This window comes from Acomys russatus, chromosome 14 (assembly GCF_903995435.1).
Source record: "Acomys russatus chromosome 14, mAcoRus1.1, whole genome shotgun sequence".
Classification (NCBI taxonomy): Eukaryota; Metazoa; Chordata; class Mammalia; order Rodentia; family Muridae; genus Acomys; species Acomys russatus.
Genome location: NC_067150.1, coordinates 15,291,538 through 15,318,498, shown reverse-complemented (window position 1 = coordinate 15,318,498; position 26,961 = coordinate 15,291,538). Strand labels below are relative to the sequence as shown.

The 26,961-nt window shown below is 47.4% G+C and overlaps 1 protein-coding gene across 1 annotated transcript in view; it reads left to right on the top strand.

The window, feature by feature from the left end:
• Positions 1 to 7,610: 7,610 nt before the first annotated feature.
• The window catches only part of Dnmt1 (DNA methyltransferase 1), a 54,011-nt gene continuing 34,660 nt past the window's right edge, over positions 7,611 to 26,961 (top strand). Inside the window, 6 exon segments of the mRNA XM_051155975.1 lie at positions 7,611 to 7,800; positions 19,058 to 19,094; positions 21,374 to 21,481; positions 21,586 to 21,796; positions 22,663 to 22,738; positions 25,968 to 26,037. Coding sequence (XP_051011932.1) covers positions 7,721 to 7,800; positions 19,058 to 19,094; positions 21,374 to 21,481; positions 21,586 to 21,796; positions 22,663 to 22,738; positions 25,968 to 26,037 — 582 coding nt within the window. The 5' untranslated portion in view covers positions 7,611 to 7,720.

The following is a 26,961-nucleotide window of genomic DNA, read 5'->3' as shown; positions in this document are numbered from 1 at the left end:
ATCAAGAGTATTAGAACTGGCCAAGCCGGGCATGGTGGCACACACCTTTAATCCCAGCAGTCAGGAGGCAGAGGCAGGTGGATCACTGTGAGTGCGAGGCCAGCCTGGTCTACAAAGGGAGTCCAGGACAGTCAGGACTACACAGAGAAACCCTGTCTTCAAAAAACAACAACAACAGACACAAAACAGCTTCAGAACTGATAACCTGGTATATGGGCACTTGTCACTGAGGCTGAAGACCTGAGTTCTGTCCTTAGAACCACATGCTAGAAAGGAAGGAGCTGACTCTAGTGAGGTGTCCTCTGATCGCCATGACCACACAGACAATAAATAACTTAATGAAAATATTGTTAATCCTGACTGTCCAGAATCTCTCTATGTAGACCAGGCTGGCCTTGAACTCACAGAGATCCTCCTGCCTCTGGAGTGCTGGGATTAAAGACATGTGTCGCCACACTGCTCCTAATTAAAATGTTTTCTAAAAGTATCAGAGTTGAAAGCCCCCCATATGGACTTCTGGGAAGGACTGAGCAGGCCTGGGATGGAGGAGAGAGGAGGTCATGGGGTGTAAAGGACCCCATTTATACACATGAGGAATTTCCAAAAACTAATAAAGGAAAAAAAACCCAAAAGATTCCTCCCCCCCCCCTTCTCTCTTTTCCTCCCTCTTGGTATTTATTTATTTATCTATTTATTTATTGGCTTTCCGAGACAGGGTTTCTCTGTGTAACAGCCCTGGCTGTCCTGGACTCGCTTTGTAGATCAGGTTGGCCTGGAACTCAAAGAGATCCACCTGCCTCTGCCTCCCTGAGTGCTGGGATTAAGGGCATGCACCACCATGCTTAGCTTAATAAATCAATCTTTTTTATTTTAATTTTATTTATTTATTTATATTTGGTTTTTTTTTTTTTTTTTTTTTTTTTTTTTGAGACAGGGTTTCTCTGTGTAGCCTTGACTATTCTGGACTCACTTTGTAGGCCAGGCTGGCCTCAAACTCACAGCGATCTGCTTACCTCTGCCTCCCAGGTGCTAGGATTAAAGATGTGTGCCACCAGCACCCAGCCTCAACCTTTTTTAAAAAGTTGAATAAACCAGGTGTGGTGGCACACGCCTTTAATCCCAACACTCAGAGAGGCAGAGGCAGGTGGATAGCTGTGAGTTCGAGGCTAGCCTGGTCTACAAAGCAAGTCTAGGACAGCCAAGGCTAACACAGAGAAACCCTGTCTCAAAAAACCAAACCAAACAGAAAAGTTTGAACGAATAAGCCTGTAGTGGTATGTACTTCTGTCATCCCACAGGAGATGGAAGTAGGAGCATCAGGAAATTTGCCTCTTGGGATTCATTCCTAGTAACCATTTGTGGTGTAAGATTGCCTACAGCCCTTCACAACCCAAGTAGGTTTTTAGGCAGGCCACCTGACAACGCACTGCTGTTTCTCCACCCCCGGCCCTGGCCCCTACCCCCCTTCCATCCCTCCTTTTATTTTCAGACAGCCTTGATATGTTGTTGTTCAGGCTGACTGGCCTTGAACACGTCTGTTGCCCCCTCCCCCTCCAACCAAGAGTCTCATGTGGCCCAGGCTGACCTCAGACTATGTAGCTGAGATTCCCTCCCTTTTTTGGTGGGGGGAGGGGTGCTTTTTCTGAGGCAGGGTCTCTCTGTGTAATAGCCCTGGGTGTCCTGGAACTCTCTTTGTAAAACAAGGCTGGCCTGGAACTCACCCCAATGCCCTGCCTCTGTCTCCCAAGTGCAGGGATTAGAAGCATGAGCTGCCAGGTCCGGCGCCCCCCCCCCCCCCCACTCTGCCTGTCTCTACCACATCACCTCAGGGCTGGTTGACAAGCACCACTAAGCGATGCACATGGCCTTGGGTATCCTGGGCAAGTCTTCGTTCAAAGGACCTAGATCCCTAGTTGCCATTCTATCTCTATTTACTCCTATGATTCAGAGTACCCAATCCAAGACTGGGACAGTGGAGGAAACTTCTAGAAACGTCTCTAATGCCCTGAGTAGAAAGTAGCGCCCTCTCTGTGCCAGGTGCTCTCGATGATTGGTGACTGCCTTTGGGTCATCTGCTGGGCTCCACTGAGGGTCATTTGCGAAAGGAGCCTTCAGGTGTGGGCCCTTAAGTTCGATGGCCAGAGCCTTATATCTACACCTCAGTTGCTCTCACACTGAACCTACTCTTTGCAGCTCACCCAGCCGTTGCCTCGGTTTTCAAGTCTTCAGAAGGTGGGTTACTCTCTGAGCACTCATGGCTGCTTTTCTCTCGGGCTATAAGGGGGAAAGGGGCATGGCTGCGAGCCCAGGTGATGAGAGGAGTTTCTGCCTGGTGCACCATAAACTGTGACCACCTCTTTCCTGATTTCTGCCATCGGAGTTTCTTATGTGCTAGGAAAGAAATAGAGCTGTGTCCCATGTCTGGTTTTGTTTGTTTGTTTGTTTGTTTTGTGTATATGTGTGTGTGTGGTTTTTTTGAGACGGGGTTTCTCTGTGTAGCCTTGGCTATCTTGGACTCGCTTTATAGACCAGGCTGGCCTCAAACTCACAGCAATACACCTGCCTCTGCCTCCCAAGTGCAGAGATTAAAGGCATGGGCCACCACACTAGGCTCCCATGTGTCTGTATTTCTCATTGAAACTGTAACCTACTCTTTCAGGGAGGTGTTGGCAAACTGCCATCTGTGGGTCAAATCCACTCTGCAGGATTGGCTGTTTCTTTCTTCACATTTGTAGCCCAGGCTGGCCTAGTACTCCTAATTTAGTCAAGAATAATTTTCAAAACCCGGTGTGGTGGTGCACGCCTGTAATCCCAACCCTCGGGAGGCAGAGGCTGGCAGATTTCTGTGAGTTCAAGGCCAGCCTGGTCTACAAAGTGAGTCCAGGACAGCCTGGGCTACACAGAGAAACCCTGTTTTGAATCCTCCTGCCCTGCAAAAAGGATAACTTTCAACTTTTGATTCGCCTGTCTTCCCACACCCCCTTAATGTGTTGACATTAATGCACTTGTGTGGTCTCACTCCGTCTATGTGGTTCTGGGATGGACCCTAGGGCTTCTTGCGTGCTAGGCAAATGCTCTACTCACTGACCCACCCTCTCACAATTGCTTATTATCCCTGGGAACAGCGTGGAAGGCAGGTTGGAGTGCTTATGAAGAACTTAATTGGCCAATAGCCCTCTCTGGGTTGTCTCGGCCTTTGATGTCCTCACGAGGCCGAGTTGGTATTTTGAAACAGCAGCTGTGGGGCCCACACACTAAAATAATTTCCTGTTCAATCCCTTTGTGAAACATTTTCTGGGTCTGGGGCTCAGTGGGTAGAGTGCTTGTCACAAGTGCATAAAACTTAGGGCTCCACCCCAGAACTGTATCAGGCGAGCATCATGGTAGATGCCTGTCTGTAAACACTGGGGAGGTGGAGACAGGAGGCCATCCTTGGCCATACATTATTTCACATAGTGAGTTCCAGGCTTCCCTGTACTGCTGAAGGAACAATGTAGTGCCACCCTGAGATGCCACATTCCATCATGTGATGAAGTAACTGGTTTGGGTTTGGGGTTGTTGTAAGGAAACCACTTTGAACATTTCTGCATATATTATTCAGTTACAATGCAAGTACCCAAGGCATGTAATTGCTGGGTCCTAACCTGGGAAGACACTGAACACTAGTAAATGTTGCCGAACCAACTTCCAAGTGCCTTATTAAATGAGCTGAGTGTGCTGGCACACATCCATAATCCCAGCACTCCGGGAGGCAGAGGCAGGCAGATCTTTGAGTTTGAGTACAGCCTGGTCTACAAAGTGAGTCCAGACAGCCAATGCTACACAGAGAAACCCTTTCTTGCAAAACCAAAAGAGGGAAAAAAAAAAAAAATCGATCACTTTTTTGTGAATGTGTGTGCATGAGTGTTGATAAATACATGTCATAGTGTATATGTGTCAGTCAGGACACCAGCAGGAGGGCGTTGGTTCACTACTTCTACCCTGCGAGTCCCAGGGATTGAACTAGGATCTTTGGGCTTGGCAGCAAGCCCCCTTACATGCTGAATCGTCTTGCTGATCCTCAAGTTTTTATTGGATGTGTATGCTGTGTGTGTCAGGGCACAGGCATGTGGAAGTCAGAGGACTGCTTTCAGAAGCTGATTTTCTTTATGGTCCAGGGCTCGAACATGAGTGGTCAGGCTCCTGTGGCAAGTACTCTTACCTACTAGGCCAGCTCCCTAGCCCAGCTGTACCAGTTTTCAACTTCTTGCCGGGTTAGGAAAGTGTTCCAGTATTGCTAACATTGGAGTTTTTCTTTTTTCAACTTAATCCATCCTTGATGACTAATGACCTTGGGCTGTTTTGTTCATTTCCCGGTCACTGTGAGGAAAAGTATCTTTAGCCCTTACAGGCCCATCTTTGAATTTGGAAGAGTTCTGATGGTAGGCTATAGCCAGCCTTTTATCAGGCCTGTGGGCTGCTGTGGAAGCCGAGGGGGCCCCCGTGAGCGCTGAGAAGCCATATGGGTGCGGTAAGGGAAGGCCAGGTCTTCTGATGCATATGGCTTTTCATGGCCAGGCTGGCATCAGAGGGAGGACTGGGAGCCCAGGGACAGGGAGGGCACCTGGAGGGGCGTTTTGCCAGATGGCTCAAGGGCTCTTTGATACAAAACTGGCAGGGAGCCGGGCGGTGGTGGCGCACGCCTTTAATCCCAGCCCTCAGGAGGCAGAGGCAGGCAGATCGCTGTGAGTTCGAAGCCAGCCTGGTCTACAAAGGGAGTCCAGGACAGCCAAGGCTACACAGAAAAACCCTGTCTCAAAAAATCAAAACAAACAGACAAACAAACAAAACTGTCAGGGGCTGGAGCTACTACCTGTGACACCAGGGAGAGTTCTCTGCTTGCGCAGGGGCTTTCAAGGAGGAGGTGGCTCTGCCCAGCATCCTCCAAGGGACTTATGTGGCTATCTCTCTACTTAAGCATGTGGAGTGCTGTGTGTGTGTGTGTGTGTGTGTGTGTGTGTGTGTGTAGTTTTTGTGTTTAAACATATTTTCCTTTTAGTAGCCTTGACTTATTATGGAACTTAGTATGAAGACCAGGCGCTAGTGGAACTCAGAGATCATCCTGTCTTGGTCTCCCTAGTGCTGAGATTAAAAGCATATGCCATCTCACCCAGCTTAAAAGTATTTTAAAAATTATTAGCCAGGTGGTAGTGCCACACGTCCTTAATCCCAGCACTCAGGAGGCAGAGGCAGGTAGATCGCTGTGAGTTCTGTCTCAAAAAACAAAGAAAGAGAAAGAAAGAAGAAAGAAAAGCACTTTACGCTGGGCCATGGTGGCTCACACCTTTAATCCCAGCACTCAGGGAAGCAAAGGCAGTCAGATCTCTGAGTTCGAGGCCAGCTTGGTCTACAGAGTGAGTTCCAGGACAGCCAAGGCTACATAGAGAAACCCTGTCTTGAAAAACAAAATACCAAACAAAAAGAGCACTTTATAACTGAATATAATTGTACCTTATCTGTGTATCAGGCACCTTTTGTGGTCGATGTGATGATTTAGCTGGTAGCTGTATCGGGCCCACCATTTTTTTTTTTCATTAATAAAGTTTTATTGGAGTGGGGTGTGGTGGCTTCTAATCCTCCTACCTCTGGTCTTGAGTGCTGGATTTATGGGCAATGCATCACCACATCCACCATCTTCACTGTTAGGATTAAATGTGTGGTTCTGTAGTGTTTAACTACATGCACAGAATTGCACAAAAGATTTCTGGAACTTTTCATTTTCTGAAACAGAAACTGCATTGCACTACTGTCCTCTCCTTCTGCTCAACTTTTGCTACGATTTTGTTTTCTAAGAGTCTCGCTATTCTAGAAGTTCATGGATGCAGTATCATGAATTTGTCATATTTGTTACTCTGCTCAAGTCCTTAGGGTTGATCATGTTGTAGCTCAGACAGGATTTCTTTCTTTCTCCTTCAGACAAGGTCCTATATGTATCCCAGGCTGGCCTGAATCTCACTATGTCATAAGGCTGGCCCCAAATTCCCAATCCTCCTGCCTCAGCTGCTGAGTGCTAGAGTGAATGCCCACATCGTACCTGCCTCAGGCATGCTTTGTTTTCTTGAGGCAGGGTTTCTCTGTGTGTAACCCTGGCTGTCCTGGGCTCCCTTTTGTAGACCAGGCTGGCCTCGAACCTGCCTCTGCCTCCCTAGTGCTTGGATTAAAGGTGTGCACCACACCCAGCTCATTCTTTTCTTTGTTTATTCACCTGGTGCTAGGGTGGATCCCAGAGCTCTAGGTCTCTTAGGTAAGCACTTTACTGCTGAGCTATATATTCGAAATCGCTTCAGGCCACATGGATGGTGAATAGAATTGTATAATTTCCCTGTGTTCTGCTTTTTTTTTTTTTTTAAATCCAACACCGATTGTGGAAGTGGTTCCTGGTCCCTCCACTATACCACATCATTGGTATACTGGCCTAAAAGTCTCTTTCTGAATTACAATTTTAAAAAGAGATTTATTTATTATGTATACAGTGTTCTGCCTGCACATATACCCACAGGCCAGAAGAGGGCACCGGATCTCATTATAGATGGTTATGAGCCACCATGTGGTTGCTGGGAATTGAACTCAGGACCTTTGGAACAGCAATTAGTGCTCTTAACCTCTGAGCCATCTCTCCAGCCTCTGAGTTACATTTTTAAAGAGGTGCTTTCAGCCCTGATTGACAGATGAAGCCACTGATGAGTCCAGATCGTGTACTCAAGGTCATTTCAGAGGGCAAAGGGGTGAAGACTGAGGTTAGATATGAAGCCTTTTGTCTAAGAGCTCACTTTTCCATTTTCTGGGTTTTGTTTTGTTTTTGCAGACAGGGTTTCCCTGTGTAGCCTTGGCTGTTCTGGACTCACCTAATAGACCAGGCTGGCCTTGAACTCGCAGGAATGCGCCTGCCTCTGCCTTTTGAGTGCTGGGATCACAGGCCTGCACCACCACGCCCAGCACCTGTTTTTGTTTTGCCTTTTTTTTTTTTTTTCCCCGAGACAGGGTGTCTCTTGTGTAGCCTTGGCTGTCCTGGACCCGCTTTGGAGACCAGGCTGGCCTCAAACTCACAGCGATCCACGTGCCTCTGCCTCCTGAGTGCTGGGATTATAGGCATGAGTCACCACGCCCGGCTTGCTTTTTTTTTTTTTTAAACAGAATTTCTTTCGTATCTCTGGCTGTCCTAGAACTCGCACTGTAGATCCACCTGCCTCTAACTTCCGGAATGTTGGGATTAAAGGCATGCACCACCATCACCCATGCCTAGCTTTTCCTTTTTCAAAAGATTTCTGAAAATGATGTGTTTGTGCATGTGAGTGCAATGCCCACTGAGGCCAGAAGAGGGTGTAGGATTCCCCCCCTGGAAGTGGAGTTATAGGGGTTCAAAGGGGTTGGATGTGGGGGGTTGGCAAGCAACCCAGGGTCCTCTGCAAGAGCAGAAGTACCTGCTGTCACGTGTTGGGCCATCTCTCCACGGAAGGTGAGTGGCGCCAGCCGCAGCATGGACGAGCCCACTGCAGTCAGAGGTGTGCCTTGCGCCGTGCTGCGCATGCCTGCTCCCTTCAGGCACAGCTCGGTCTTCCCCCAGTCTTGCCCTGTGGTACACGCTGCTTCCGCTTGCGCCGCCCCCTCCCAGTTGGTTTCCGAGCGCGCGAAAAAGCCGGGGTCTCGTTCAGAGCTGTCCCTGACGACTGCAATCTGCGAGATGCCAGCACGAACAGCCCCGGCCCGAGTGCCTGCGCTTGCCTCCCCAGCAGGCGCGCTGCCCGACCATGTCCGCAGGCGGTAGGTGCCCTGCGGGCTGGGGGTGAGGAGTGGGACGGATGCTGAGGCATTTGTAGGGGCATCTCTTCTCAGGGTGGCCCTGCGGCCGCTGAGAGCCGGGACGCGCATGCGCGGGGCAACATTTGGCACGGGCCGTGCTTCCGGTCGCGCGTGCCTCTGGCTGTTGGCGCCAAAATGGGTGGAGGCCAGGGTAATGGCGATCTCACTGACTGGAAACTTGAAGGGAAAAGGCGAGCGCCCCTCCTAGCGCCCTGAAATAGGGCAAGCTTTGGGGGTACCTCCAGGATTCCCGCTTTGGTCAGCCAGACTCCTGGGTGTGCAGGAAGTGGCCCCTTCCCGGTCTGTGGACACCCCTAAGCCCCCTCCTAGCTCCAGCCTCCACTTCCGGTGCCTTGTAGGTCCCACCGCGCCCACCCCGGGGTCGCTTCCCTGGAGGCCCTAGTGCAGAAGGGCTGGCTTTCCGTTATTCTTCTTCCCAGCTCCGCCGCTAAGTTCTAGGAGCTCTCATGGTGCTGCGCTGGGCCTGAGCATCTTGTAGCTCTCGCCCTCGAGGGTCTTCATGTTGTTATGATCATAAAAGGAAGGGAGCCCCTCCAATCCTGAAGCAATCACAGAGACGCCTTTCCTGCAGAGGGATGGTGCAGAATGGGCCTTCCACTTTGACAGTGACATAAACCAAGTCCTGAGATCCCAGGGCAATCGAGGGAACCTTTGACACTGTCCAAAGCGTGTGACATGGGGAAGGAAAGATGGATGATAATGAGCTGTCTCGCCTGCCCCCCCCCCCCCCCCCCCCCCCCCGCTGCATTATTGTAACCGCTGTGAACCAATTCCTTCGATCCTGGCGCCTGCATTGTCTATAGTGTGCTTATTCTGAGGAGTAAGGGATGGTAGGTAAACCCTCCATTTCAGTCCATGTGGAAACCCCACCCCCTCTACCAGAGATCAAGGGAGCTCTTCACTTCCAGGGCCCTCCACTGCGACCTGCCATGCCTCCATGGGTGCTTCTGTGTGCCAGTATTGGCGGGAACATTGGATCCTGCTTCCTGTTCCAGAAGGACAGCATCACCAGTCAGTTCGTTCCTGAAAACTGGTCCCGCGAGTGCGTTAGTCATTAGTGCCCAGACTAGCTCTGGACTCACTCCAACCCGATCTATGAATCTACTTTTGCACTCTTATTTCCATGGGCTAGTTTACTGGGGTGATGCCAGGCCGATTCCCGTTGGAGCTTCTTGGGGCTGTAGTGGGAGAAGAAAGTGAAATTCCCCTTCCTGTCAACCCCCGCGCCCCTCCCCACCCCCCTTGTTCCAGGACTGTGCAAGCAAGTTTTCTACCACTGAACTACACCTCCGGCTGTGTGTCTCCCATACTGGCCTGGAACTTTCCTATCTCTCTGCCTCCATCTCCTCAGTGCTGTGGTTACTGGCATGTGCCACCGTGATTTGGGTTTGGGTCTTGAATGCTTGTTTTTGACGATGGTATAGACATAAAATTTAGCAGCCTATGTAGCTACCCTTAAAAGTTTTTTTCTAACAATTTAAAGTACCACACAATTTAATTTGTACCAAAAATACACATAACACTTGGTGGTTCTTTAAAGTTAGACAATGAGATAACCGACCTTTGTGCCTTTGTCTTTTCTTGCCCTTTTGTTTGTTTGTTCGTTCACTTGTTTGAGTTTTTCTTTTGTTTTTTCCTTGCTTTATTTTCTTTTTCAGAAAGAGATTCTTGTAGCCCAGGCAGCGTGGCCTCAGGCTGGTTGTATAGCACAGGCTAGCCTTGATCCTCTTGTATCTACCTCTCTTAAACTTTTCTTGAGTTAGGAAAATTCAGTATCAAAATATCTGCAGTAGGAGCTCTGAGAGGTCCCTACATCTGACAGGATAGTCCAGGGGCTGCATCGGGCCTTGACGGAGCTTCTGCCCATGTTGCTACTCTGTATTTAAGTGTGCATAGGTCTGCGAGACAGATAAAATAAAATATTTTCAACATTTGGATTCTAAGTCTTTAGTTTGTGCGTGCGTGTGTGTGTGTGTGTGTGTGTGTGTGTGCATGCGTGCTACAGTGTGTGTGTAGAGGTCAGGGGATACCTTGCAGGAGCTGGTCTCATTTCCACAAGGGTTCCCAGTATAGCACTCAGGTCTTCAGGTTTGGTAGCATTCCCTTATCTGCTGAACTGTCTTGCCAGTCCCAGCCTGACTATTTCTGTGAAATATTCTAAACCCTGTGCTTTTGAAAAATAAAATCATGCTTTTTAGTCTGATGTGGCCATGGCCTTGTAACCTCAGCCTCTGGGAGGCAGAAGCAGGAGGCTCACAAATTGGAATTTATTCAAGGCCTTGTTTGAAAATTTCATGCCTTTCAGGGTGAGGAATTTCTTTTCCTGAACAGGTGGCATCCTTTCCTTGAGATTTCCTTGTTGACACAGGGTTTCTTATTTCTTTCAGGGTTTTTTGTTTTGTTTTGTTTTGTTTCATTAGATTTTGTTGTTTTTTGTTTTTTTGAGACAGGGTTTCTCTGTGTAGCCATGGCTGTCCTGGACTCACTTTGTAGACTAGGCTAGCCTCACACTCAGTGATTTCCTCCTGCCTCTGCCTCCCAAGTGGTGGGATTAAAGACGTGCGCCACCACGCCCTGCTAATTAGAATTCTTTAAAAATAGTTTACTTTTATGTGCATTGGTGCTGTGCCTACTTATGAGTTTGTGTGAAGGTGCCAGATCCCTTGCCACCAACTGGAGTTACAGACAGTTGTGAGCTGCCATATGTAGTTGCTGGGAATTGAACTCCGGTCCTCCAGAAGAGCAAGCCAGTGCTCTTAACCACTGAACCATCACTCCAGCCCCTAATTGAGTTTTTTTTTTTTTTTTTGAGGCAGAGTTTCTATATAGTTTCAGTTGGCCTTGAACCTAGATTCCTGTGGCTCTTGAGTCCTATATTTACAAGTGTGTATTACACACCTGTCTTGCTCTTCTTTCTTTTTCAAGACAGGGTTTCTCAGTGTAGCCCTGGCTGTCCTGTACTTCCTTTCTAGATCAGGCTGGCCTTGAACTCACAACAGTCCGCCTGTCTCTGTCTCCCGAGTGCTGGGATTAAAGGTGTGCGCCACCACGCCCAGTCTTTGCTCTTATGTTTTGTTTAAACTTTTGTATGAATGGTGTGTGTGTGTTTGATGTACATGTGCCACAACACACAGGTATATGTAAAAAGACAACTTTATGTTTTAATTTTTATTATGTGCATGTACCACAGCATGCATGTGGCAGTTAGGAGACATTTCATGGTATTTACACTTTCTTCCCCCTTAATGTGGATTTGGGATCAAACTGAAGTTGTGAGGAAAGTGTGACATGTGTGACGAGTGGCTCTACCCACTGGCCCATCTCACCAAGTCAGTTATTACATTTATCTATTTGTGTGTGTGTGTGCCCATACTTAGCATGTGGAGGTCAGAGGATGCTTTCTTTTTTAATTAAGTGTTTTTTAAAAGATTTGTTTATTATGTATACAATGTTCTGCCTGTATATATGGTTGCACAACAGAAGAGGGCACCAGATCTCATTATAGATAGTTGTGAGCCACCCACCATGTGGTTGCTGGGAATTGAACTCAGGACCTTTGAAAGAGCACCCATTGCTCTGAGCCATCTCTCCAACCCCAGAGGATAATGTTTATGAGTCAGTTCTTAGGGGTCTTAAGATGGCACTCAGGTCATCGGATGTGGCAACAAGTTGCCTTTGCCCACAGAACCGTTTCATTTGACCTTTTAAAAAAATGTGCCAGGTATGGTGGCACATGCCCTTAGTCCCAGCACTCGGGAGGCAGAGGCAGGCGGATCGCTGTGAGTTCGAGGCCAGCCTGGTCTACAAAGTGAGTCCAGGACAGCCAAGGCTGCACAGAGAAACCACTGAGCCTGGCTTTTCATATCCGTTCAAGACTTATTTTTTACCTCTGTGTATGTCATGTGCAGTCAGGTGCCCATAGAGACCACATGAAGGTGTCAGATCCCTTGGAGCTGGAGTTACATGGGGAGAGGTGCTGCAGGCTGCCTTATCCAGGTGCTGAACTTTAGTCCTCTGCAAGAGCAGTGCTTGCTAGTAACCACAAGCCAGCTCTTCAGGGCTTTTCATATATATATTCATTCATACACACATACACACACACACACACACAATTATTCATTTTATTTACTTATTTGTTGCGAGGAACACTGGGGAATAGAACCCAGGGCAGATATTTTAGCAAATGTGCCGTCAAAAAATGGCCTGGGGCTGAGTGCTCTTGGGTGGGTTTTGTAGGCCAGCTGAGCTCTTGGTGGGCGTGGGTTAGGGTTCCAGCTCGGGCCATCAATCATCACAGCAGGGGAGCAGGGAACTTCCACCTTCAAGGAGCTAACTGTCAGGAGTGTGGAGTCTGCTGTGTTGGCTTTTAATTCCAAGCTTGCTTGTAGAATGATCTAGGCTTGTTCTTTCCACCGTTCCTCTAGGCCTTTGTGTGCCAGGTCTGAAGTCGCCCTTTTGTTTGAAACTGGGGTCTTTGTAGCCTGGGCTAACTTTGAATTTTCTGTCTGGTCTCAGCCTTCTGAGCGCTGCTGGGATTACTGGCAATACTGGTTTAGTTTTAGGTCTTTTTCTCAGAGGTCGAGGTGACCTGCTTTTTTTTTTTTTTTTTTTTTTTTTTTTTTTTTTTTTGGTATCTTCTTAGGGCGGCCAGGGATCTGGGGCCTTTGGATATGCATGCACAGCAAGTGCTGTGCCCCGGGCCACACCCTGGGCCAAATGATTTTCTTGCAGTAGTTCTGTAGGTCAGAAATGAGGGAGGGATGGGTGGGGAGGAACCAAGCGGCTCCTGGGCTACACTTCTTCTGGAATGTGTCCTCCCTGAGGAACTGACAATTTATTTTCTTGCATTGCAAGTCTGGGGACTTGATTCTCTATTTTCGTGTGTGTGTGTGTGTGTGTGTGTGTGTGTGTGTGTGTGTATGTGTGTATTTTTGTTTAAATTTCAAGACAGGGTCTCAGGGTGATCTTGAGCTTAGTTTACAGGCTTGTCAGTACACCTTGTGAGCATGGACAGGTGTATATGTGCGTGTGTGTGTGTGTGTGTGTGTGTGTGTGTTGCACCTGGGTGTGTATGTATGAATTCAGATGTACTCAACATGCATATAGACTTCTGAGGATGGCTTGAATTTAATTTTCACTTACTTAATCTTAAAATTGTAGTTACTATATAGTAAGGGGGCAGGGTTGGCATAGTATGTGTGAAGGGCAAGGGTCAGATGGTTGCCACTGACACTCTTTCCACCTTTGTGTGGATTTTGGGGATCAAACTTAGGTTTTCAGGCTTGCATGGCAAACTCCTTAGACTACTGAGCCATCTCACTGTGTGTGTGTGTGTGTGCGCGCATGCAGGCCAGAGGTCATTGCTAATTGTTTTTCAAAATCATCTCCATTTTATTTATTTGGTTTTTTGAGACAGGGCTTCTTGCTTTCCTGGAGCAACTCAACTGTGTAGACCAGGCTGGCCTTGAACTTACAGCAATCCGCCTGCCTCTGCCTCCTGAGTGCTGGGGTTAAAGGCATGCACCACCGTTGCCCAGCCCATTTTATTTTTTGAAACCTCTCACTGAGCCTAGAGCTTGCCTCTTCATCTAGATTGGATAGCTTGCAAGCCTAGGGTTGTTTTCCTCTATTTGCAGCTTCCTTCCCCCCCCCCCCCAAGACAGGGTTTCTCTGTGTAGCCTTAGCTGTACTAGACTCACTCTGTAAACCAGGCTGGCCTCGAACTCGCAGAGATCCACCTGCCTCTGCCTCCCGAGTGCTGGGTTTACAGGCTTGTGCCATCATGCCCGGCTATCTGCAGCTTTTTAAAAAAAATATTTTATTTATTTATTACATATACATATATACAGTGTTCTATCTTCATATAACTCCTGCAGGCCAGAAGAAGGCACCAGATCTCATTACAGACAGTTGTGAGTCATCATGTAGTTGCTGGAAATTGAACTCAGGATCTTTGGAAGAGCAGCCAGTGCTCTTAACCTCTGAGCCATCTCTCCAGCCCCCATCTGCAGCTTTTTACATGGGTCCTTGCTAAGCCACCTTTCCATGCCTCTTCTGGTATAGCTTCACTCAGTCTTGTTATGTAACTGAGGATGACCCGAAGCTTGGATATTCCTGTCTCTGTCTCTTGAGTGTTGGGATTGCAGTACGCTGCTGTGTTTGGCCAGTGCTAAACTGAGAGCTGTCTCCAGGTTTTGAAATGGCCTGGCCATTTTGACTACTATCCCTTCTCAGTCTTTCTGGCCCCCCCACCCCCATGCCCACCTCAAAGTCAGCCTCTCAGGCCAAGTCCTGGTATCGCTCCATGCTTTAGTCTCTTTTGCAGTGCAGCTAGAAGGCTCTGTGCTGAGGGAGTTAAGTAATTAGGCTTGTGCTGTTTGTCCCTGATAATCTTACCATCTTTCATTCGAAAACAGTGGAACCTTAGTCATAATCTGCAGAGTTGCTCTTGCCAAATGAGGGTCACGGGGTCCTGGGGTCAGAGCAGCAGCATCTTGTGAGGAGGGACGGCATCATTTTGTTACCCAAGATACTATCATCAGACAGCCTCACACTATCTGATTAGCTAGAGGTTGGAAGGGAGGGGGGATAGTGGGAGACTGTCTTTATAACATTCGAGGTCCTGGCTTCCATCTCCAGCAGCGCACAGAAGGCAGGGCGCTAGAATATGGGGCTTGCCTTGTAGGCCCTGTTCTGCTGCCAAATTGTATTTCATACCAGTAGTTCTGGTTTAGGATGTCAAAATAACTTAGCCTTTGCAATCTCCTCTCTAGTCCATGTTTCTGTCAGACTAATTTTTCTAAAAGTGTGGCTCCGATATTGTGGTCCCACCTTTCCCATGGTTCCTTTGATGATCCTTTGACCTTGGAGCAAGTGCTTCTGGGCTTCTCCCACCGTTGTTGGCTCCTCTCTGGACCTGCCTTTTCTGTCTGGCACTGTTATGGCTGCTTTCCGGATGTCCCCTGAAGCAGCTGCCACACTGGCGCTCTGCTAGGGGAGGCCTCCTCTACCTGGGTCCCTCTTTGTGCTGTTGGGTGCTTGTTCGCTCCCCAGGGAAGGGCTCAAGTTCTGTGTGTTCCCTCTTCTCGAGGCGAAGCCTTTCTGTGTAGCCCTGACTGTCCTGGAACTCACTCTGTAGACCAGGCTGGCCTCGAACTCACATAGATCCACCTGCCTCTGCCTCCTGAGTACTGGGCCACCACATCAGGCTGAAGAGCTCAGGTTTTAACTGTTTGTCTACATTAGAATTTTTTGAAATTAGGTTTGGTGTGTGTGTGTGTGTGTGTGTGTGTGTGTGTGTGTGTGTGTGTGTGTGTAAGAGAGAGAAAGAGACACACACACACACACACACACACACAGACACAGAGACACACAGACCCCAAAGCCTTGGCTGTGAAGCCTTGGCTGTCTTAGACTTGCTTTGTAGACCAGGCTAGCCTTGAACTCAAAAGATCTGCCTGCCTCTGAGTGCTGGGATCAAAGGTGCGTGCCACCACACCCAGTGACTTGTAGCACAGGTTCACCTTGAATTTGGGATCTTGTGAACTCCTCATCTTGTGTGCTGGGATTCCAAGCCTGTACCACCACACCTCAGGATCTAGGGATTGTTGTGCTGGTCACTGTCGCTGTGTCCCACCACCATTTTAAGGAATAGTAACCGGGTTTGGGAGTATGACTCAGTGGAGGGTCTCTTGCCCAACATATGTGAGGTCCTGGTCGATCCCAGCATCAGGTGGGACACACAAGGAATAAGACAGTCACAGGGGCTGCTTTAGCAGCTGTGTTTATGCCTCTGGCTACAGATGTCCGCGTCTGCAGCTGCCTTTCTTTGAGTCTTGCCTTTGGCCAAATTACTGTAGGGTGTGGCCACCCTACAGTAGTTAGGGCCCTAAGCTACTGGAAGGGTTTTTCTTTTGATTTAGGTACTGGGGTAGAACTCAGGGGCTTTGTGTGTATTAGGCAGCACTCTGCCACACTCCAACCTGAGCTTCTGAAAAAAAACTATTATGTAGAATGATTACTAATAATTAATACTGATTCATATTATCAGTAATGCAGTGGTTCCTCTTTAACCAGCTATCTACCCAAATAACCACTCAGAGAGACTAGGATTTATTTAATTAGCCTAGAGAACAATGCCGAACAATAATTACTCCATCCTAAATCTCCAAGCTAGTCTAGATTCCTCCCATTCAAATTTCCCACATTATACTTGCTTTTTTTTTTTAAAAGATTGATTGATTTATTATTATGTATATAGTGCTCTGCCTGCATGTACACCTGCAGGCCAGAAGAGGGCACCAGATCACATTACAGATGGTTGTGAGCCACCATGTGGGTGCTGGGAATTTAACTCAGGACCTCTGGAAGATCAGCCAGTGCTCTTAACCTCTGAGCCATCTCTCCAACCCTATACTTGCTTTTTATTTTTATTTTTTTAAAAAATTTATTTATTATGTATACATTGCTCTGCCCACCTATGCACCTGCACGCCAGAAGAGGCTACCATGTGGTTGCTGGGAATTGAACTCAGGTCCTTAGGAAGAACAGTCGGTGTTCGTAACCTCCGAGCCATCTCTCCAGCCCTATACTTGCTTTTTAATCATCTCCCAGGTCCAGTTCATTTCTCCTGATGCTTCTTGGTCTTCTCATGGCTCCATCTCTTACGTCCTCTCCTCTTTCTTCCCTTGATGGACCCAGACATCCTACGCGAGTCTCTGTATTACTCAGCACTGGCTGGTTGGTTTTTTAATTAACAATACAGAGAACAAATGATGGGCATGTTTACACAATCTTGAGACAGGAGATATTTAGAATAAACATCACAAAGCTACGTCTGGATGGAAACTAGAGAATGGGGTAAAGAAACAAGCATTTGAATGAACAAGGGTAAACTTTACACAGTCCGCAAAAACGTTATGCCAATAACCATCCCAGAGCCTTATTTATTTTTAAGTCACATGGAGCCAGGCTAGCCTTAAACTCCTTATATAGTCAAGGCTGGCCTGGAACTCCTGCACTTCTTCCCCCTTGCTCCCAAGCTCTGGGCTCACAGGTGTGCACCGCCGCACCTGGGTCCCTGGGTGCTGGGACCCACAGTGTGCATACCAGACAAGCATTCTCAAGACCCTAGCCGACCTGAGCTTGAGCCCTGCTGCTACACCGTACTTAGCCCTAAGTACGACTGCAGCACGTGGAGCATCTCTTCTAAGTGAAAGCCCCTTTGCTGACTGCCGGGCTAGTAGGCAGGTCCCTGTCTGCTGATGTTAGTCCAGTTTCCAGCTTGTTGCCTAGGAGCAGGGTCTAGTCCCTCACTGTGTTTGCCTACTGTGTCAAGGTCTAGCACTCAGTAGGTACCTTGTGTGGAAGGGTGCTAGCAGTAGGAGGCGGCGGGGTCTGCCAGTACCTGGAATAACCACAGTGATGACCCTGGTCCTACAACTGTCTGGGAGACTGGCTCTGCCCTCCAGTTCCTGAAACCCGACCACCTAGACTTTGAGCTGCTGGGATGGGCAAAGATGCACGGGCCTGGCTCCTGTCCACGATGCCCTCCCTTCTGACAGACACCAACCTAGCTGGTTAGACCTGTTCCCCCTCCACTGTCCCCAGCACCCAGGCCGGGTCACAGGTTCCCACTTCTCCTTCTGTGTCTTTTCCTCCTTTTAGTCTTCCTCCTCTGGCCAGCGAGGTAAGAAAATCTTCAGTAATCTGACCACATCTTTTTCCAGAGAAATCTAAGAGAATTCTGTGCTTCTGAGCTTGGGTACACCTTCAGGAGGTTGAGCTCTTTGAGATGTTGGCCTATTTTGTTGTCACCCGCTGTGTCGTGTTATGCGTGGAATCCAGGGCCCTACCATGCCAGGCAGGGGCTCTACTCCTGAGCCGCATTCTCAGCTCACCAGCTGACTTCTCAGATTTCGTCTCTAGCTCCTCTGTATGTGGGTGTGCCTGATGCCATAGGCATCTCGTTTTTACCATTTAATCAGTTCTGCAATAGAAGGCTGCCACCCATATCTGGCCTTCAGGAGCCATCAACTGGCTGGTCCCCACAATGCAGCCGTGACTCAGGCTGACATCATCCATGATGTGGCAGGCCTTTTAGAAGCTGACCTAGTTAGGGAGAACAGTTGTAGGTCATCTGGGTTATAGGAGGACCCCCTGACTGTGTGGCCTACTCCCCATTTCCTTTCTTGTACATCTTCCCTCTGCTTTGAAACAGGGTCTCCTGTAGCCCAAGCTAGCTTCAAAGTCACAATGTACAACCAAGGATGACTTTGAATTCTGAGTGCTGGGATTACAGTGTGTACCACCACACCCAGTTTATGAAGAGCTAGGGATGGAGCCCAGTGCCTCATGCATGCTAGGCAAGTGCTCTGCTGGCTGAACCATATCTCCAGCGCTGTTGTTTGAGGTAGGGTCTCGCTATGTAGCTTAGGCTGGCTTTAACTTGAGTTTTCCTCAAGGATGCCCAGAGTTCAAGAACATCCTCAGCCACCCAGCTCTTATATCTAGAAGACAGCCAAAAACCAAACCACACCAAAACCAAAAAGGTCGGGTGTGGTGGCCCACGCCTTTAATTCCAGCACTGAGAGTCAGAGGCGGTCGGATCTCTTGAGTTCGAGGTCAGTCTGTTCTACAAAGAGTTCCAGGATAGCCAAGGCTGTTATACAAAGAAACCCTGTCTCAACCCCCCCCCCAAAAAAAAACACCAAAAAAAGAAAAAGAAAAAAGAAAAAAAGAAAAGCTGATGCTAGACTCCAGGGCCAAAAGAGGGTACTGTTTGCCCCAACACTCAGATATTATATTTATTCCTCCTCCTCCCTTCCTTTCTTTTGTTTTTGTTTTTTGTGTTTTGAGACAGGGTTTCTCTGTGTCACCTGGCTGTCCTTGTAGACCAGGCTGGCCTTGAACTTACAGTGACCCGCCTGCTCCTGTCTTCTGAGTGCTGGGATTAAAAGTGTGAGCCACTAAGCCTGGCTTGTGTTTTTCTTTCTTTCTTTTTTTTGACAGTACAATTCTCGCTATGTTGCCTAAGTTGGCTACAAAGTTATGAGCTTGAGTGATCTCCTGCCTCAGCCTTATGAGTGGCTAGTACCACAATTCCAGCACCCCAGTTTTTTTTTGTTTTAGATTGTGCCACTGATTCTCAGAGGTAAATGAAGTTACTTATTTTATTTCCTTTTTGTGTCATTTCCAGGCTCAAAGACTTGGAAAGAGATGGCTTAACAGAAAAGGTAACTGTATGCATCCTTTAGATATTTCCTCGTGTCTGCACTTTGTGTACCTGGGCGCGTGTTCACACATACATGAGTACATGTGTTCACACATACATGAGTACCTGTGTTCACACATACATGAGTACCTGTGTTCACACATACATGAGTACCTGTGTTCACACATACATGAGTACCTGTGTTCACACATACATGAGTACCTGTGTTCACACATACATGAGTACCTGTGTTCACACATACATGAGTACCTGTGTTCACACATACATGAGTACCTGTGTTCACACATACATGAGTACCTGTGTTCACACATACATGAGTACCTGTGTTCACACATACATGAGTACCTGTGTTCACACATACATGAGTACCTGTGTTCACACATACATGAGTACCTGTGTTCACACATACATGAGTACCTGTGTTCACACATACATGAGTACCTGTGTTCACACATACATGAGTACCTGTGTTCACACATACATGAGTACCTGTGTTCACACATACATGAGTACCTGTGTTCACACATACATGAGTACCTGTGTTCACACATACATGAGTGAGTACCTGTATGCAGTCAGGTGCATGTAGAGGCCAAAGGTTGATGTCAGGGATCTTTCTCAGTCACTGTCCACTTTATTTGTTAAAATAGAGACTCACTGTGTTGTTAAAAAGAACATCTCAGTTGTTGGGTTTTACCAGTTAAGACTCAGGAGCCAGGTGCTGGGGTGAAAACCTACAAGCTCAGAGGCAGAGAAAGCACCCAGCTGACCTTCCTTTCTTTTCAACTTACATCCCTGAAGGAAAAATCCCTTCCTATGCAGCTCATGTCCCAGAAGGAAAAAACCAAAAGCCTTTTCTCCAGCTGTCTCTCAGTCCCTCTTTTCTGTTCAATCCCTGTTAGCTGGTTGTTTGCTCCGCCTCTTGACCTAGGGTTAACTTTACTTAGTCCTGTTTATAGAAAGCTCTTAGTTTCAAGGTGTGTGCTAGGACTGAGCCACACCAGACAAGCGGGTTTTTACAGTTCACAGTCTTGGGGTTCACAGTGGGAATTCCAGATCATCATTGGATCTGGAACTCCTAGGTTCAGCTAGTCTATTTTGATTTTTTGAGACAGGGTTTCTCTCATAGTCCTGGACTCATTTTGTGTAGACCTGCTGTTCTTTTTTTTTTTTTTTTTAAGGTATTTATTTATTTATTATGTATACAGTGCTCTGCCTGCATGACAGAAGAGAGCATTAGATCACATTATAGATGGTTGTAAACCACCATGTGGTTTCTGGGGATTGAACTCAGGACCTCTGGAAGAGCTGTCAGTGCTCTTAACCACTGAGCCATCTCTCCCAGACAGACCTGCTGTCCTTGAACTCACAGCCAGCCGCTTGCCTCTGCCTCCCAAGTGCCGGCATTACAGGCATACACCCCCACTCCTGATCAGTTCAGCTAGTCTTACGTGTTACCCTGGTCTAGGAATTCCCTATCGCTGCCTACTGCTTGCTGAGATTACAGGGTGGCTGGCTACTGTGTCTGCCAAGCCTCTGTGGCAGTACTGGGGATCTGAACTCTGATCTTCCTGGCTGCATGGCTAGTGCTGCTTTAATGGCCATGCTATTTTCCCAGGCCCATAGTGTTTATTTTTTTTATTCTTTTGGGTTTTCAAGACAGGGTTTCTCTATGTAGCCTTGGCTGTCCTGGACTCGCTTTGTAGATCAGGCTGGCCTCAAACTCACAGCGATCTACCTGCCTCTGCCACCTGAGTGCTGGAATTAAAGGTGTGTGCCACCATGCCTGGCCCTTTTTTTTTTTTTTTTTTTTTTAAGATTTATTATGTATACAATGCTCTGACTACATGTACACCTGCAGGCCAGAGGAGGGCATCAGATCACATTATAAATGGTTGTGAGCCACTGTGTGGTTGTTGGGAATTGAACTCATGACCTCAGGAAGAGCAGTCAGTGCTCTTAACTGCTGAGCCATCTCTCTAGCTCCCTATAACCCCCAGTTTCTTTTTGAGGCAGGATTTTGACCCATAGCTTGGGCAGACCCTGAACTCAGTAGGTAGTTTGACTGGCCTCAAATTTACAGCAGCCTTTCTTGTGCAAGCTTCCTGGGTGTTGAGATCTCAGGCATCCTGGACCACACCTAGCTTTTATTTAGTTTTTGGCTGAGCCAGGGCCGCCTAGCACCCAGCTCCTGGGGTGCTCAGGAATCTTAGTCCTGTATTAGTTAGCTAATTGTTAGTTTGGGAGTTTGGGGGTTCTTCAGCTGCGTCCTTCCCTCAGGAGTGTGTGAGAGAGAAACTGAACTTGTTGCGTGAGTTCCTGCAAACAGAAGTTAAGAGCCAGTTATGTGACTTGGAAACCAAATTACACAAAGAGGAGTTGTCCGAGGTAAGCCTGTTCTGTTTCTTGCTTTCCCGAAAGAGCAGGGAGGCAGAGGCGCCTGTGCGGCCTACTATGTTGTCCCCCTACTGAGTTGTCCTTTCCTGTTGTAGGAGGGCTACCTGGCCAAAGTGAAATCCCTTTTAAATAAAGATTTGTCCTTGGAGAACGGAACACATTCTCTCACTCGAAAAGCCAACGGTTGTCCAGCCAACGGGAGCCAGCCAGGCCAAAGAGCAGAAATGGCAGACTCAAACCAATCCCCGAAAACCAGGCCCAAGCCTCGGGCATCCAGGAGAAGCAAGTCAGACAGTGAGACCATCTGTAAGGACACGTGACATAGTTGTTTACAGTTTGCATGTTTGAGGTTTTCTTGAGACAGTGCCTGTATAGCTCAGGCTAGCCTTGAAACTCTGTCCTTCGCTTCAGCCCCCTGAGTGCTGGGATGATAGGCCTGTGTTACCTTGCCTATTTCACTTGACTTGTTTCTATCGTGGAGGCTGTAGTTCATTTGAAGAGCCAGCTTGAACCCCCAGCATGCACCACATGTATTCTAGTTCTTTCTGTTGGTTTCTGGTGCTGAGAAGCAACATAAGTACTGAGCATTAAGCACATGCTCACGCTTAGCTGCACCCTTATTCTCTGGCTCCTAAACCTTCCTTTGTTCATGTCTGTCTGTCTGTCCCTGCCTCTCTTTTTGCAGTGCCAGGGATGGAACCCAGGGCCTGCAGTTGCTAGGGAAGGGCACATCTGTCTGCCAAGCCAAGCCCCAGCTGGTTCTTAGGGTTGGGGGGAGCCCAGGGCCACGTACAGGGCTCTGCCAGGAAGCTGCACTGAGCTCGGGTGTGTTTTCTGTGCACTTCCTACCTAGCTGAGTCTCACACATTGGTCCCTACATGAGGTTTCAGTTTAGGTTTTTTGATGTTTACAATGGTGTAGACATGGTGCATGCTCACTATAAACTGTTCTTGCATTCTGGGCTGTCTCTTCCTGGGCTGTATGATGCTGTTGCCAGATATTGAGCAATGGCAGCTCTAAGGGACTGTCTGCTCACCTGTGCAGCGGGTGTACACAGTTTATAGTCCAGGTTGAAAGCAAGACGTGTGCCGCCTTGCAGCACCTGGCCACCTGCTGACCTTTGTTGTTGCTGAAGTGCGCCTTGTCCTTTTTCTGTCTTGTTTTTTAAGCAGCTGAAGCTTCATCTAGTTCCATGGCTACAAGGAGAACCCCTAGGCAGACCACCATCACCTCTCACTTCATAAAGGGGTTAGTATGGAATGGCGGGATGTTGGCCGTTTCTTGGGGCCTGTTGTTTTTGGGAAAACATGAATGGAAGCAGTGAACTGCCCTGCCTTCTATAATGCGTGAGGTTTTTAGGGGTTTTTGTTGTTGTTGTTGTTGTTTGGTTTTTTGCCTTTGTTTTAGTACTGAGGATAGAACTCAGGGTCTGGTTCATGTTAGACCACCACCACTGAGCCACACCCTACCCCCTACCACATCACAGGGCCTTGACTGTAACCTTTTCGCTGGGGGAGTCTAGGCCGAGGATTTCCCACTGAGCCAGGTTTTGTTCACTAAATATTGACAAACATTACTTGTGAACACCTCATCTTTTTTCACTTAAAAAAAAAAAAAAAAAGATTTACTTAATATTTATATAGTATTCTGCCCGCATGTGTGACTGCCTGCCACAAGAAGGCACTGGATCTCATTACAGATGGTCATGACCCACCATGTGGTTGCTGGGAATCGAACCTGGGACCTTTGGAAGAGCAGACAGTGCTCTTAACCTCTGAGCCGTCTCTCCAGCCACTCTTTTTTTATTTTTTGAGAAAACTTAAGGCATACATAACACAAAACTATAGCATATGGTACATGAACCCTTATGTTCAGAACTGGAGGGATGGTTCAACAGTTAAGAGCACTAGCTAGTCAGGCGTGGTGGTTGCATGCCTTAAATCCCGGCACTCGGGAGGCAGAGGCAGGTGGATTGCTGTTAGTTCAAGGCCAGCCTGGTCTACACTTCGAGTCCAGGACAGCCAAGGCTAAAGAGAAACCCTGTCTCGAAAAACCAAAAAAAAAAAAAAATAATAATAATTAAAAAAGAAAAAAGCATTAACTACTCTTGGAGAGGACCCAGATTTGATTTTCTCCATCCACATGGTAGTCAATGACCATCTGTAACTCCAGTTCTCCTTGGGTACTGCATGCATGTGATGCACAGACGTACATGCAGGTAAAGTACCCGTATACATAAAACAACCAAGAGCCCTTATACTACCACCAAGTAATAGAAAAATAAAGCATAATGCTACTTTTGTGCCTTTTATGAACTATTTTTGTAGTGGAATATTGCTCCCCAAAGTCCCATCAGCCAACTTCATACTGACATAGATTTTTATAAGCACATATACATGTTTGGGTTTTTGTTTTAAATTTCATGTGTATGAGTGCTTTGCCTGCATGTGTGTCTATGCACCACATTGTGCAGTGCCTGTGGAAGACAAAGAAAGTGTTGGATCCCTTGGAACTGGAGTTAGCAATGTTGGGCCCTGGACCCAGATCCTCTGCAAGAGGAACAGATGCTCTAAGCACTGAGCCATCTCTCCAGCTCCATGCAAATGCTCCTATACATACATAGTGTATATGTGTCGTGTGTACACATCTGTGCAATATGGTCACCCATCCAGCCAGCTAGGACCTAAGTTGAACTCAAGTCTTCAAGAGCACTGGATGCTCTTAAGAACTGAGCCATCTCTCCAGCCCTGCACTGGGTGCCCTTAACCACTGAGCCATCTCTCCAGCCCTGTACTGGGCACTCTTAACCACTGAGCCATCTCTCCAGCCCTGCACTGGGCGCTCTTAACCGCTGAGCCATCTCTCTAGCACACAGATAGAACATTGCCTGCCACTTGCAAGTCTCAAAGAAATGGATCTAGATTGTAGTGGCTTCTCATTTTACACAGATAACAGTTTTTTTTTGACAGAGACAACTCTGTCCTTTGAGTCAGCCTCAAAGTATGAAGCTGAGCAGCTGCTTTTCCAGAAGACCTAGTTTTGATTCCCAGCACCTACATGGTGGCTTACAACCCCCTTTAACTCGGGGAATCTAATGTCCTTTTCTAGCCTCTGTAGGCTCCTAGCACACATAGTGCAGACGTGTGTATAAGCAGAACACTCAAATGCATAAAGACTTAAAGTATAAAGCTGAAAACAGGGGAATGACCTAGTGGGCAAAGTGTTTGCTTTGCAAGCACAAGAACCTGTGTTCAGATCCCCAACCTTCACAGTAAAAGCCAGGAATGCCAGTGTATGTCTGCAGTGTTAGCACAGAGAGGGTGGAGACGGGCAGATCCTGTGCCTTGGCTGGCCATATAGAGTCTAGCCGAGCCTGTGAGCTCCAGGATCAGTAAGAGATGCTCTCTCAAAAAGTAAGGCAAAGTGCTGAGCAGTAGTGCCACATGGCTTTAATTCCAGTACTCAGGAGGCAGGCAGGTGGGTTTCTTGAGTTTAAAGCCAACCTGGTTTACAAAGAGTTCTAGGACAGCCAGGGATACACAGGGAAACCGTGTCTCAAAAAAACAAAAAGCAAAGCAATAAAAGCTGAAGAGCAGCTTTATCCAATTCCGGATGGCTCAGTGATGAAGACTACCTGGGTTCGGGGCCCAGCACCCACAGTGGCTCACAGCCATCTGTAACTCCAGTTCCAGGGCATCCAATACTCTCCTGGCCTCCAAGAACAGATGCACATATAATTTAAAATACTACAAGTAACTATTAATTAAAAAACCTTTCAGTCCTGGAAAGATGGGCCTTTCCTGGCAGGGAAGATGCCTGGACCTTTAAGAGGTTCTTTTCTGGGCTGGAGAGATGGCTCAGTAGTTAAGAGCACTGTCCTCTCCCAAATGTCCGGAGTTTAATTCCTAGCAACCACGTGGTGGCTCACGACCATCTGTAATGTGATCTGATGCCCTCTTCTGACATGCAGCTAGAGCACTCATAGATAAAATAAAGAAATAAATCTTTTAAAGGTTTGGGGTTTTGTTTGTTTATTTATTATTTATACTTAAGTCACATTATAGATGGTTGTAAACCACCATGTGGTTGCTGGGACTTGAACTCGGAACCTTTAGAAAAGCAGTCAGTGCTTTTAACTGCTGAGCCATCTCTCCAGCCCCCTCCCACTTTTTTTTTTTTAAGATTTATTTATTATTATGTATACAGTGCTCTGCCGCAGGCAAGAAGAGGGCATCAGATCTCATTTAGATGGTTGTGATCCACCATGTGGTTGCTGGGAATTGAACTCAGGACCTTGGGAGGGGAAGAGCAGTTAGTGCACTTAACCTCTGAGCCATCTCTCCAGCCCCATAAATAAATCTTAAAAAAAAAAAAAGGTTCTTTTGTGAAAGAAGGGAGGTTACTGAGGGTCACTGAACAACTTGGGGAATGGGGCTGTGTTTCTCTCTGAACTAACAGTCTCTTTGCTGTGTGACAGCCCCGCTAAACGGAAACCCAAAGAGTCTGGAAATAAAATCCCAGATGAGTCTGTTGCAGAGAAAGACCAGGTGGGTCAGTCCTATTGATTCTGGATACTTATTTTGATGTATTTGCTGGTAAAGTGAGCAAAAGTGGTCTATCTAAAAACAGACTCCTTGTAGTAGAGGTGTCCCAGAGAGTGTGTGGGTTAGAGGAAGGGACAAGAGCTGTTGGTAGAATGTGCTCGTGTGGTGGTGGAGCCTGATGGGTTTGAAAATGGCAGGGCAGGGCAGCAGGCTGGAGTCCTGTAACAGCCGATGCTGTAGTCTGGTCTGAAGGCATCAGGAGGCAGAGTTCTATTTTGTTTATTTTTTTCAATGTTTAGCTCAAACCTAGGTCCTCACCCATCCTAAGTAAGCACTGTGCCATCGAACTACATACATACTATGCCCCGGTGTTTGATATATACAAGTATATTGAAAGAGTATTATGTAGCCCTGGCTGAACTCTTTTTTTTTTTTTTTTGGTTTTTCGAGACAGGGTTTTTCTGTGTAGCCTTGGCCATCCTGGACTCACTTTGTAGACCAGGCTGGCCTCGAACTCACAGCGATCTACCTGCCTCTGCCTCCCGAGTGCTGGGATTAAAGGCGTGCGCCACCACACCCGGCTCTGAACTCTTTTTTTTTTTTTTTTAATTTATTTAATTTTATTCTAAGTACATTGGCCTGAAGGTGTCAGAATTCCTGGAACTTGAGTTACAGTTGTGAGTTGCCATGTGGGTGCTGGGAATTGAACCTGGGACCTTTGGAAAAGCAGACTGTGCTCTTAACCACTGAGCCATCTCACCAGCTCTGTGAATTCTTGATCTTGCCTCCACCATGCAAGTGCTATGATGACAAGTGTGCACCCACAGTCATTTATTTATTTATTATAAATAAATCTTTTAAAGATTTATTTCTTTCTTCTATGTATGAGTGCTCTGCTTGGCATTTTTATGTATATGTTTTGAGTTT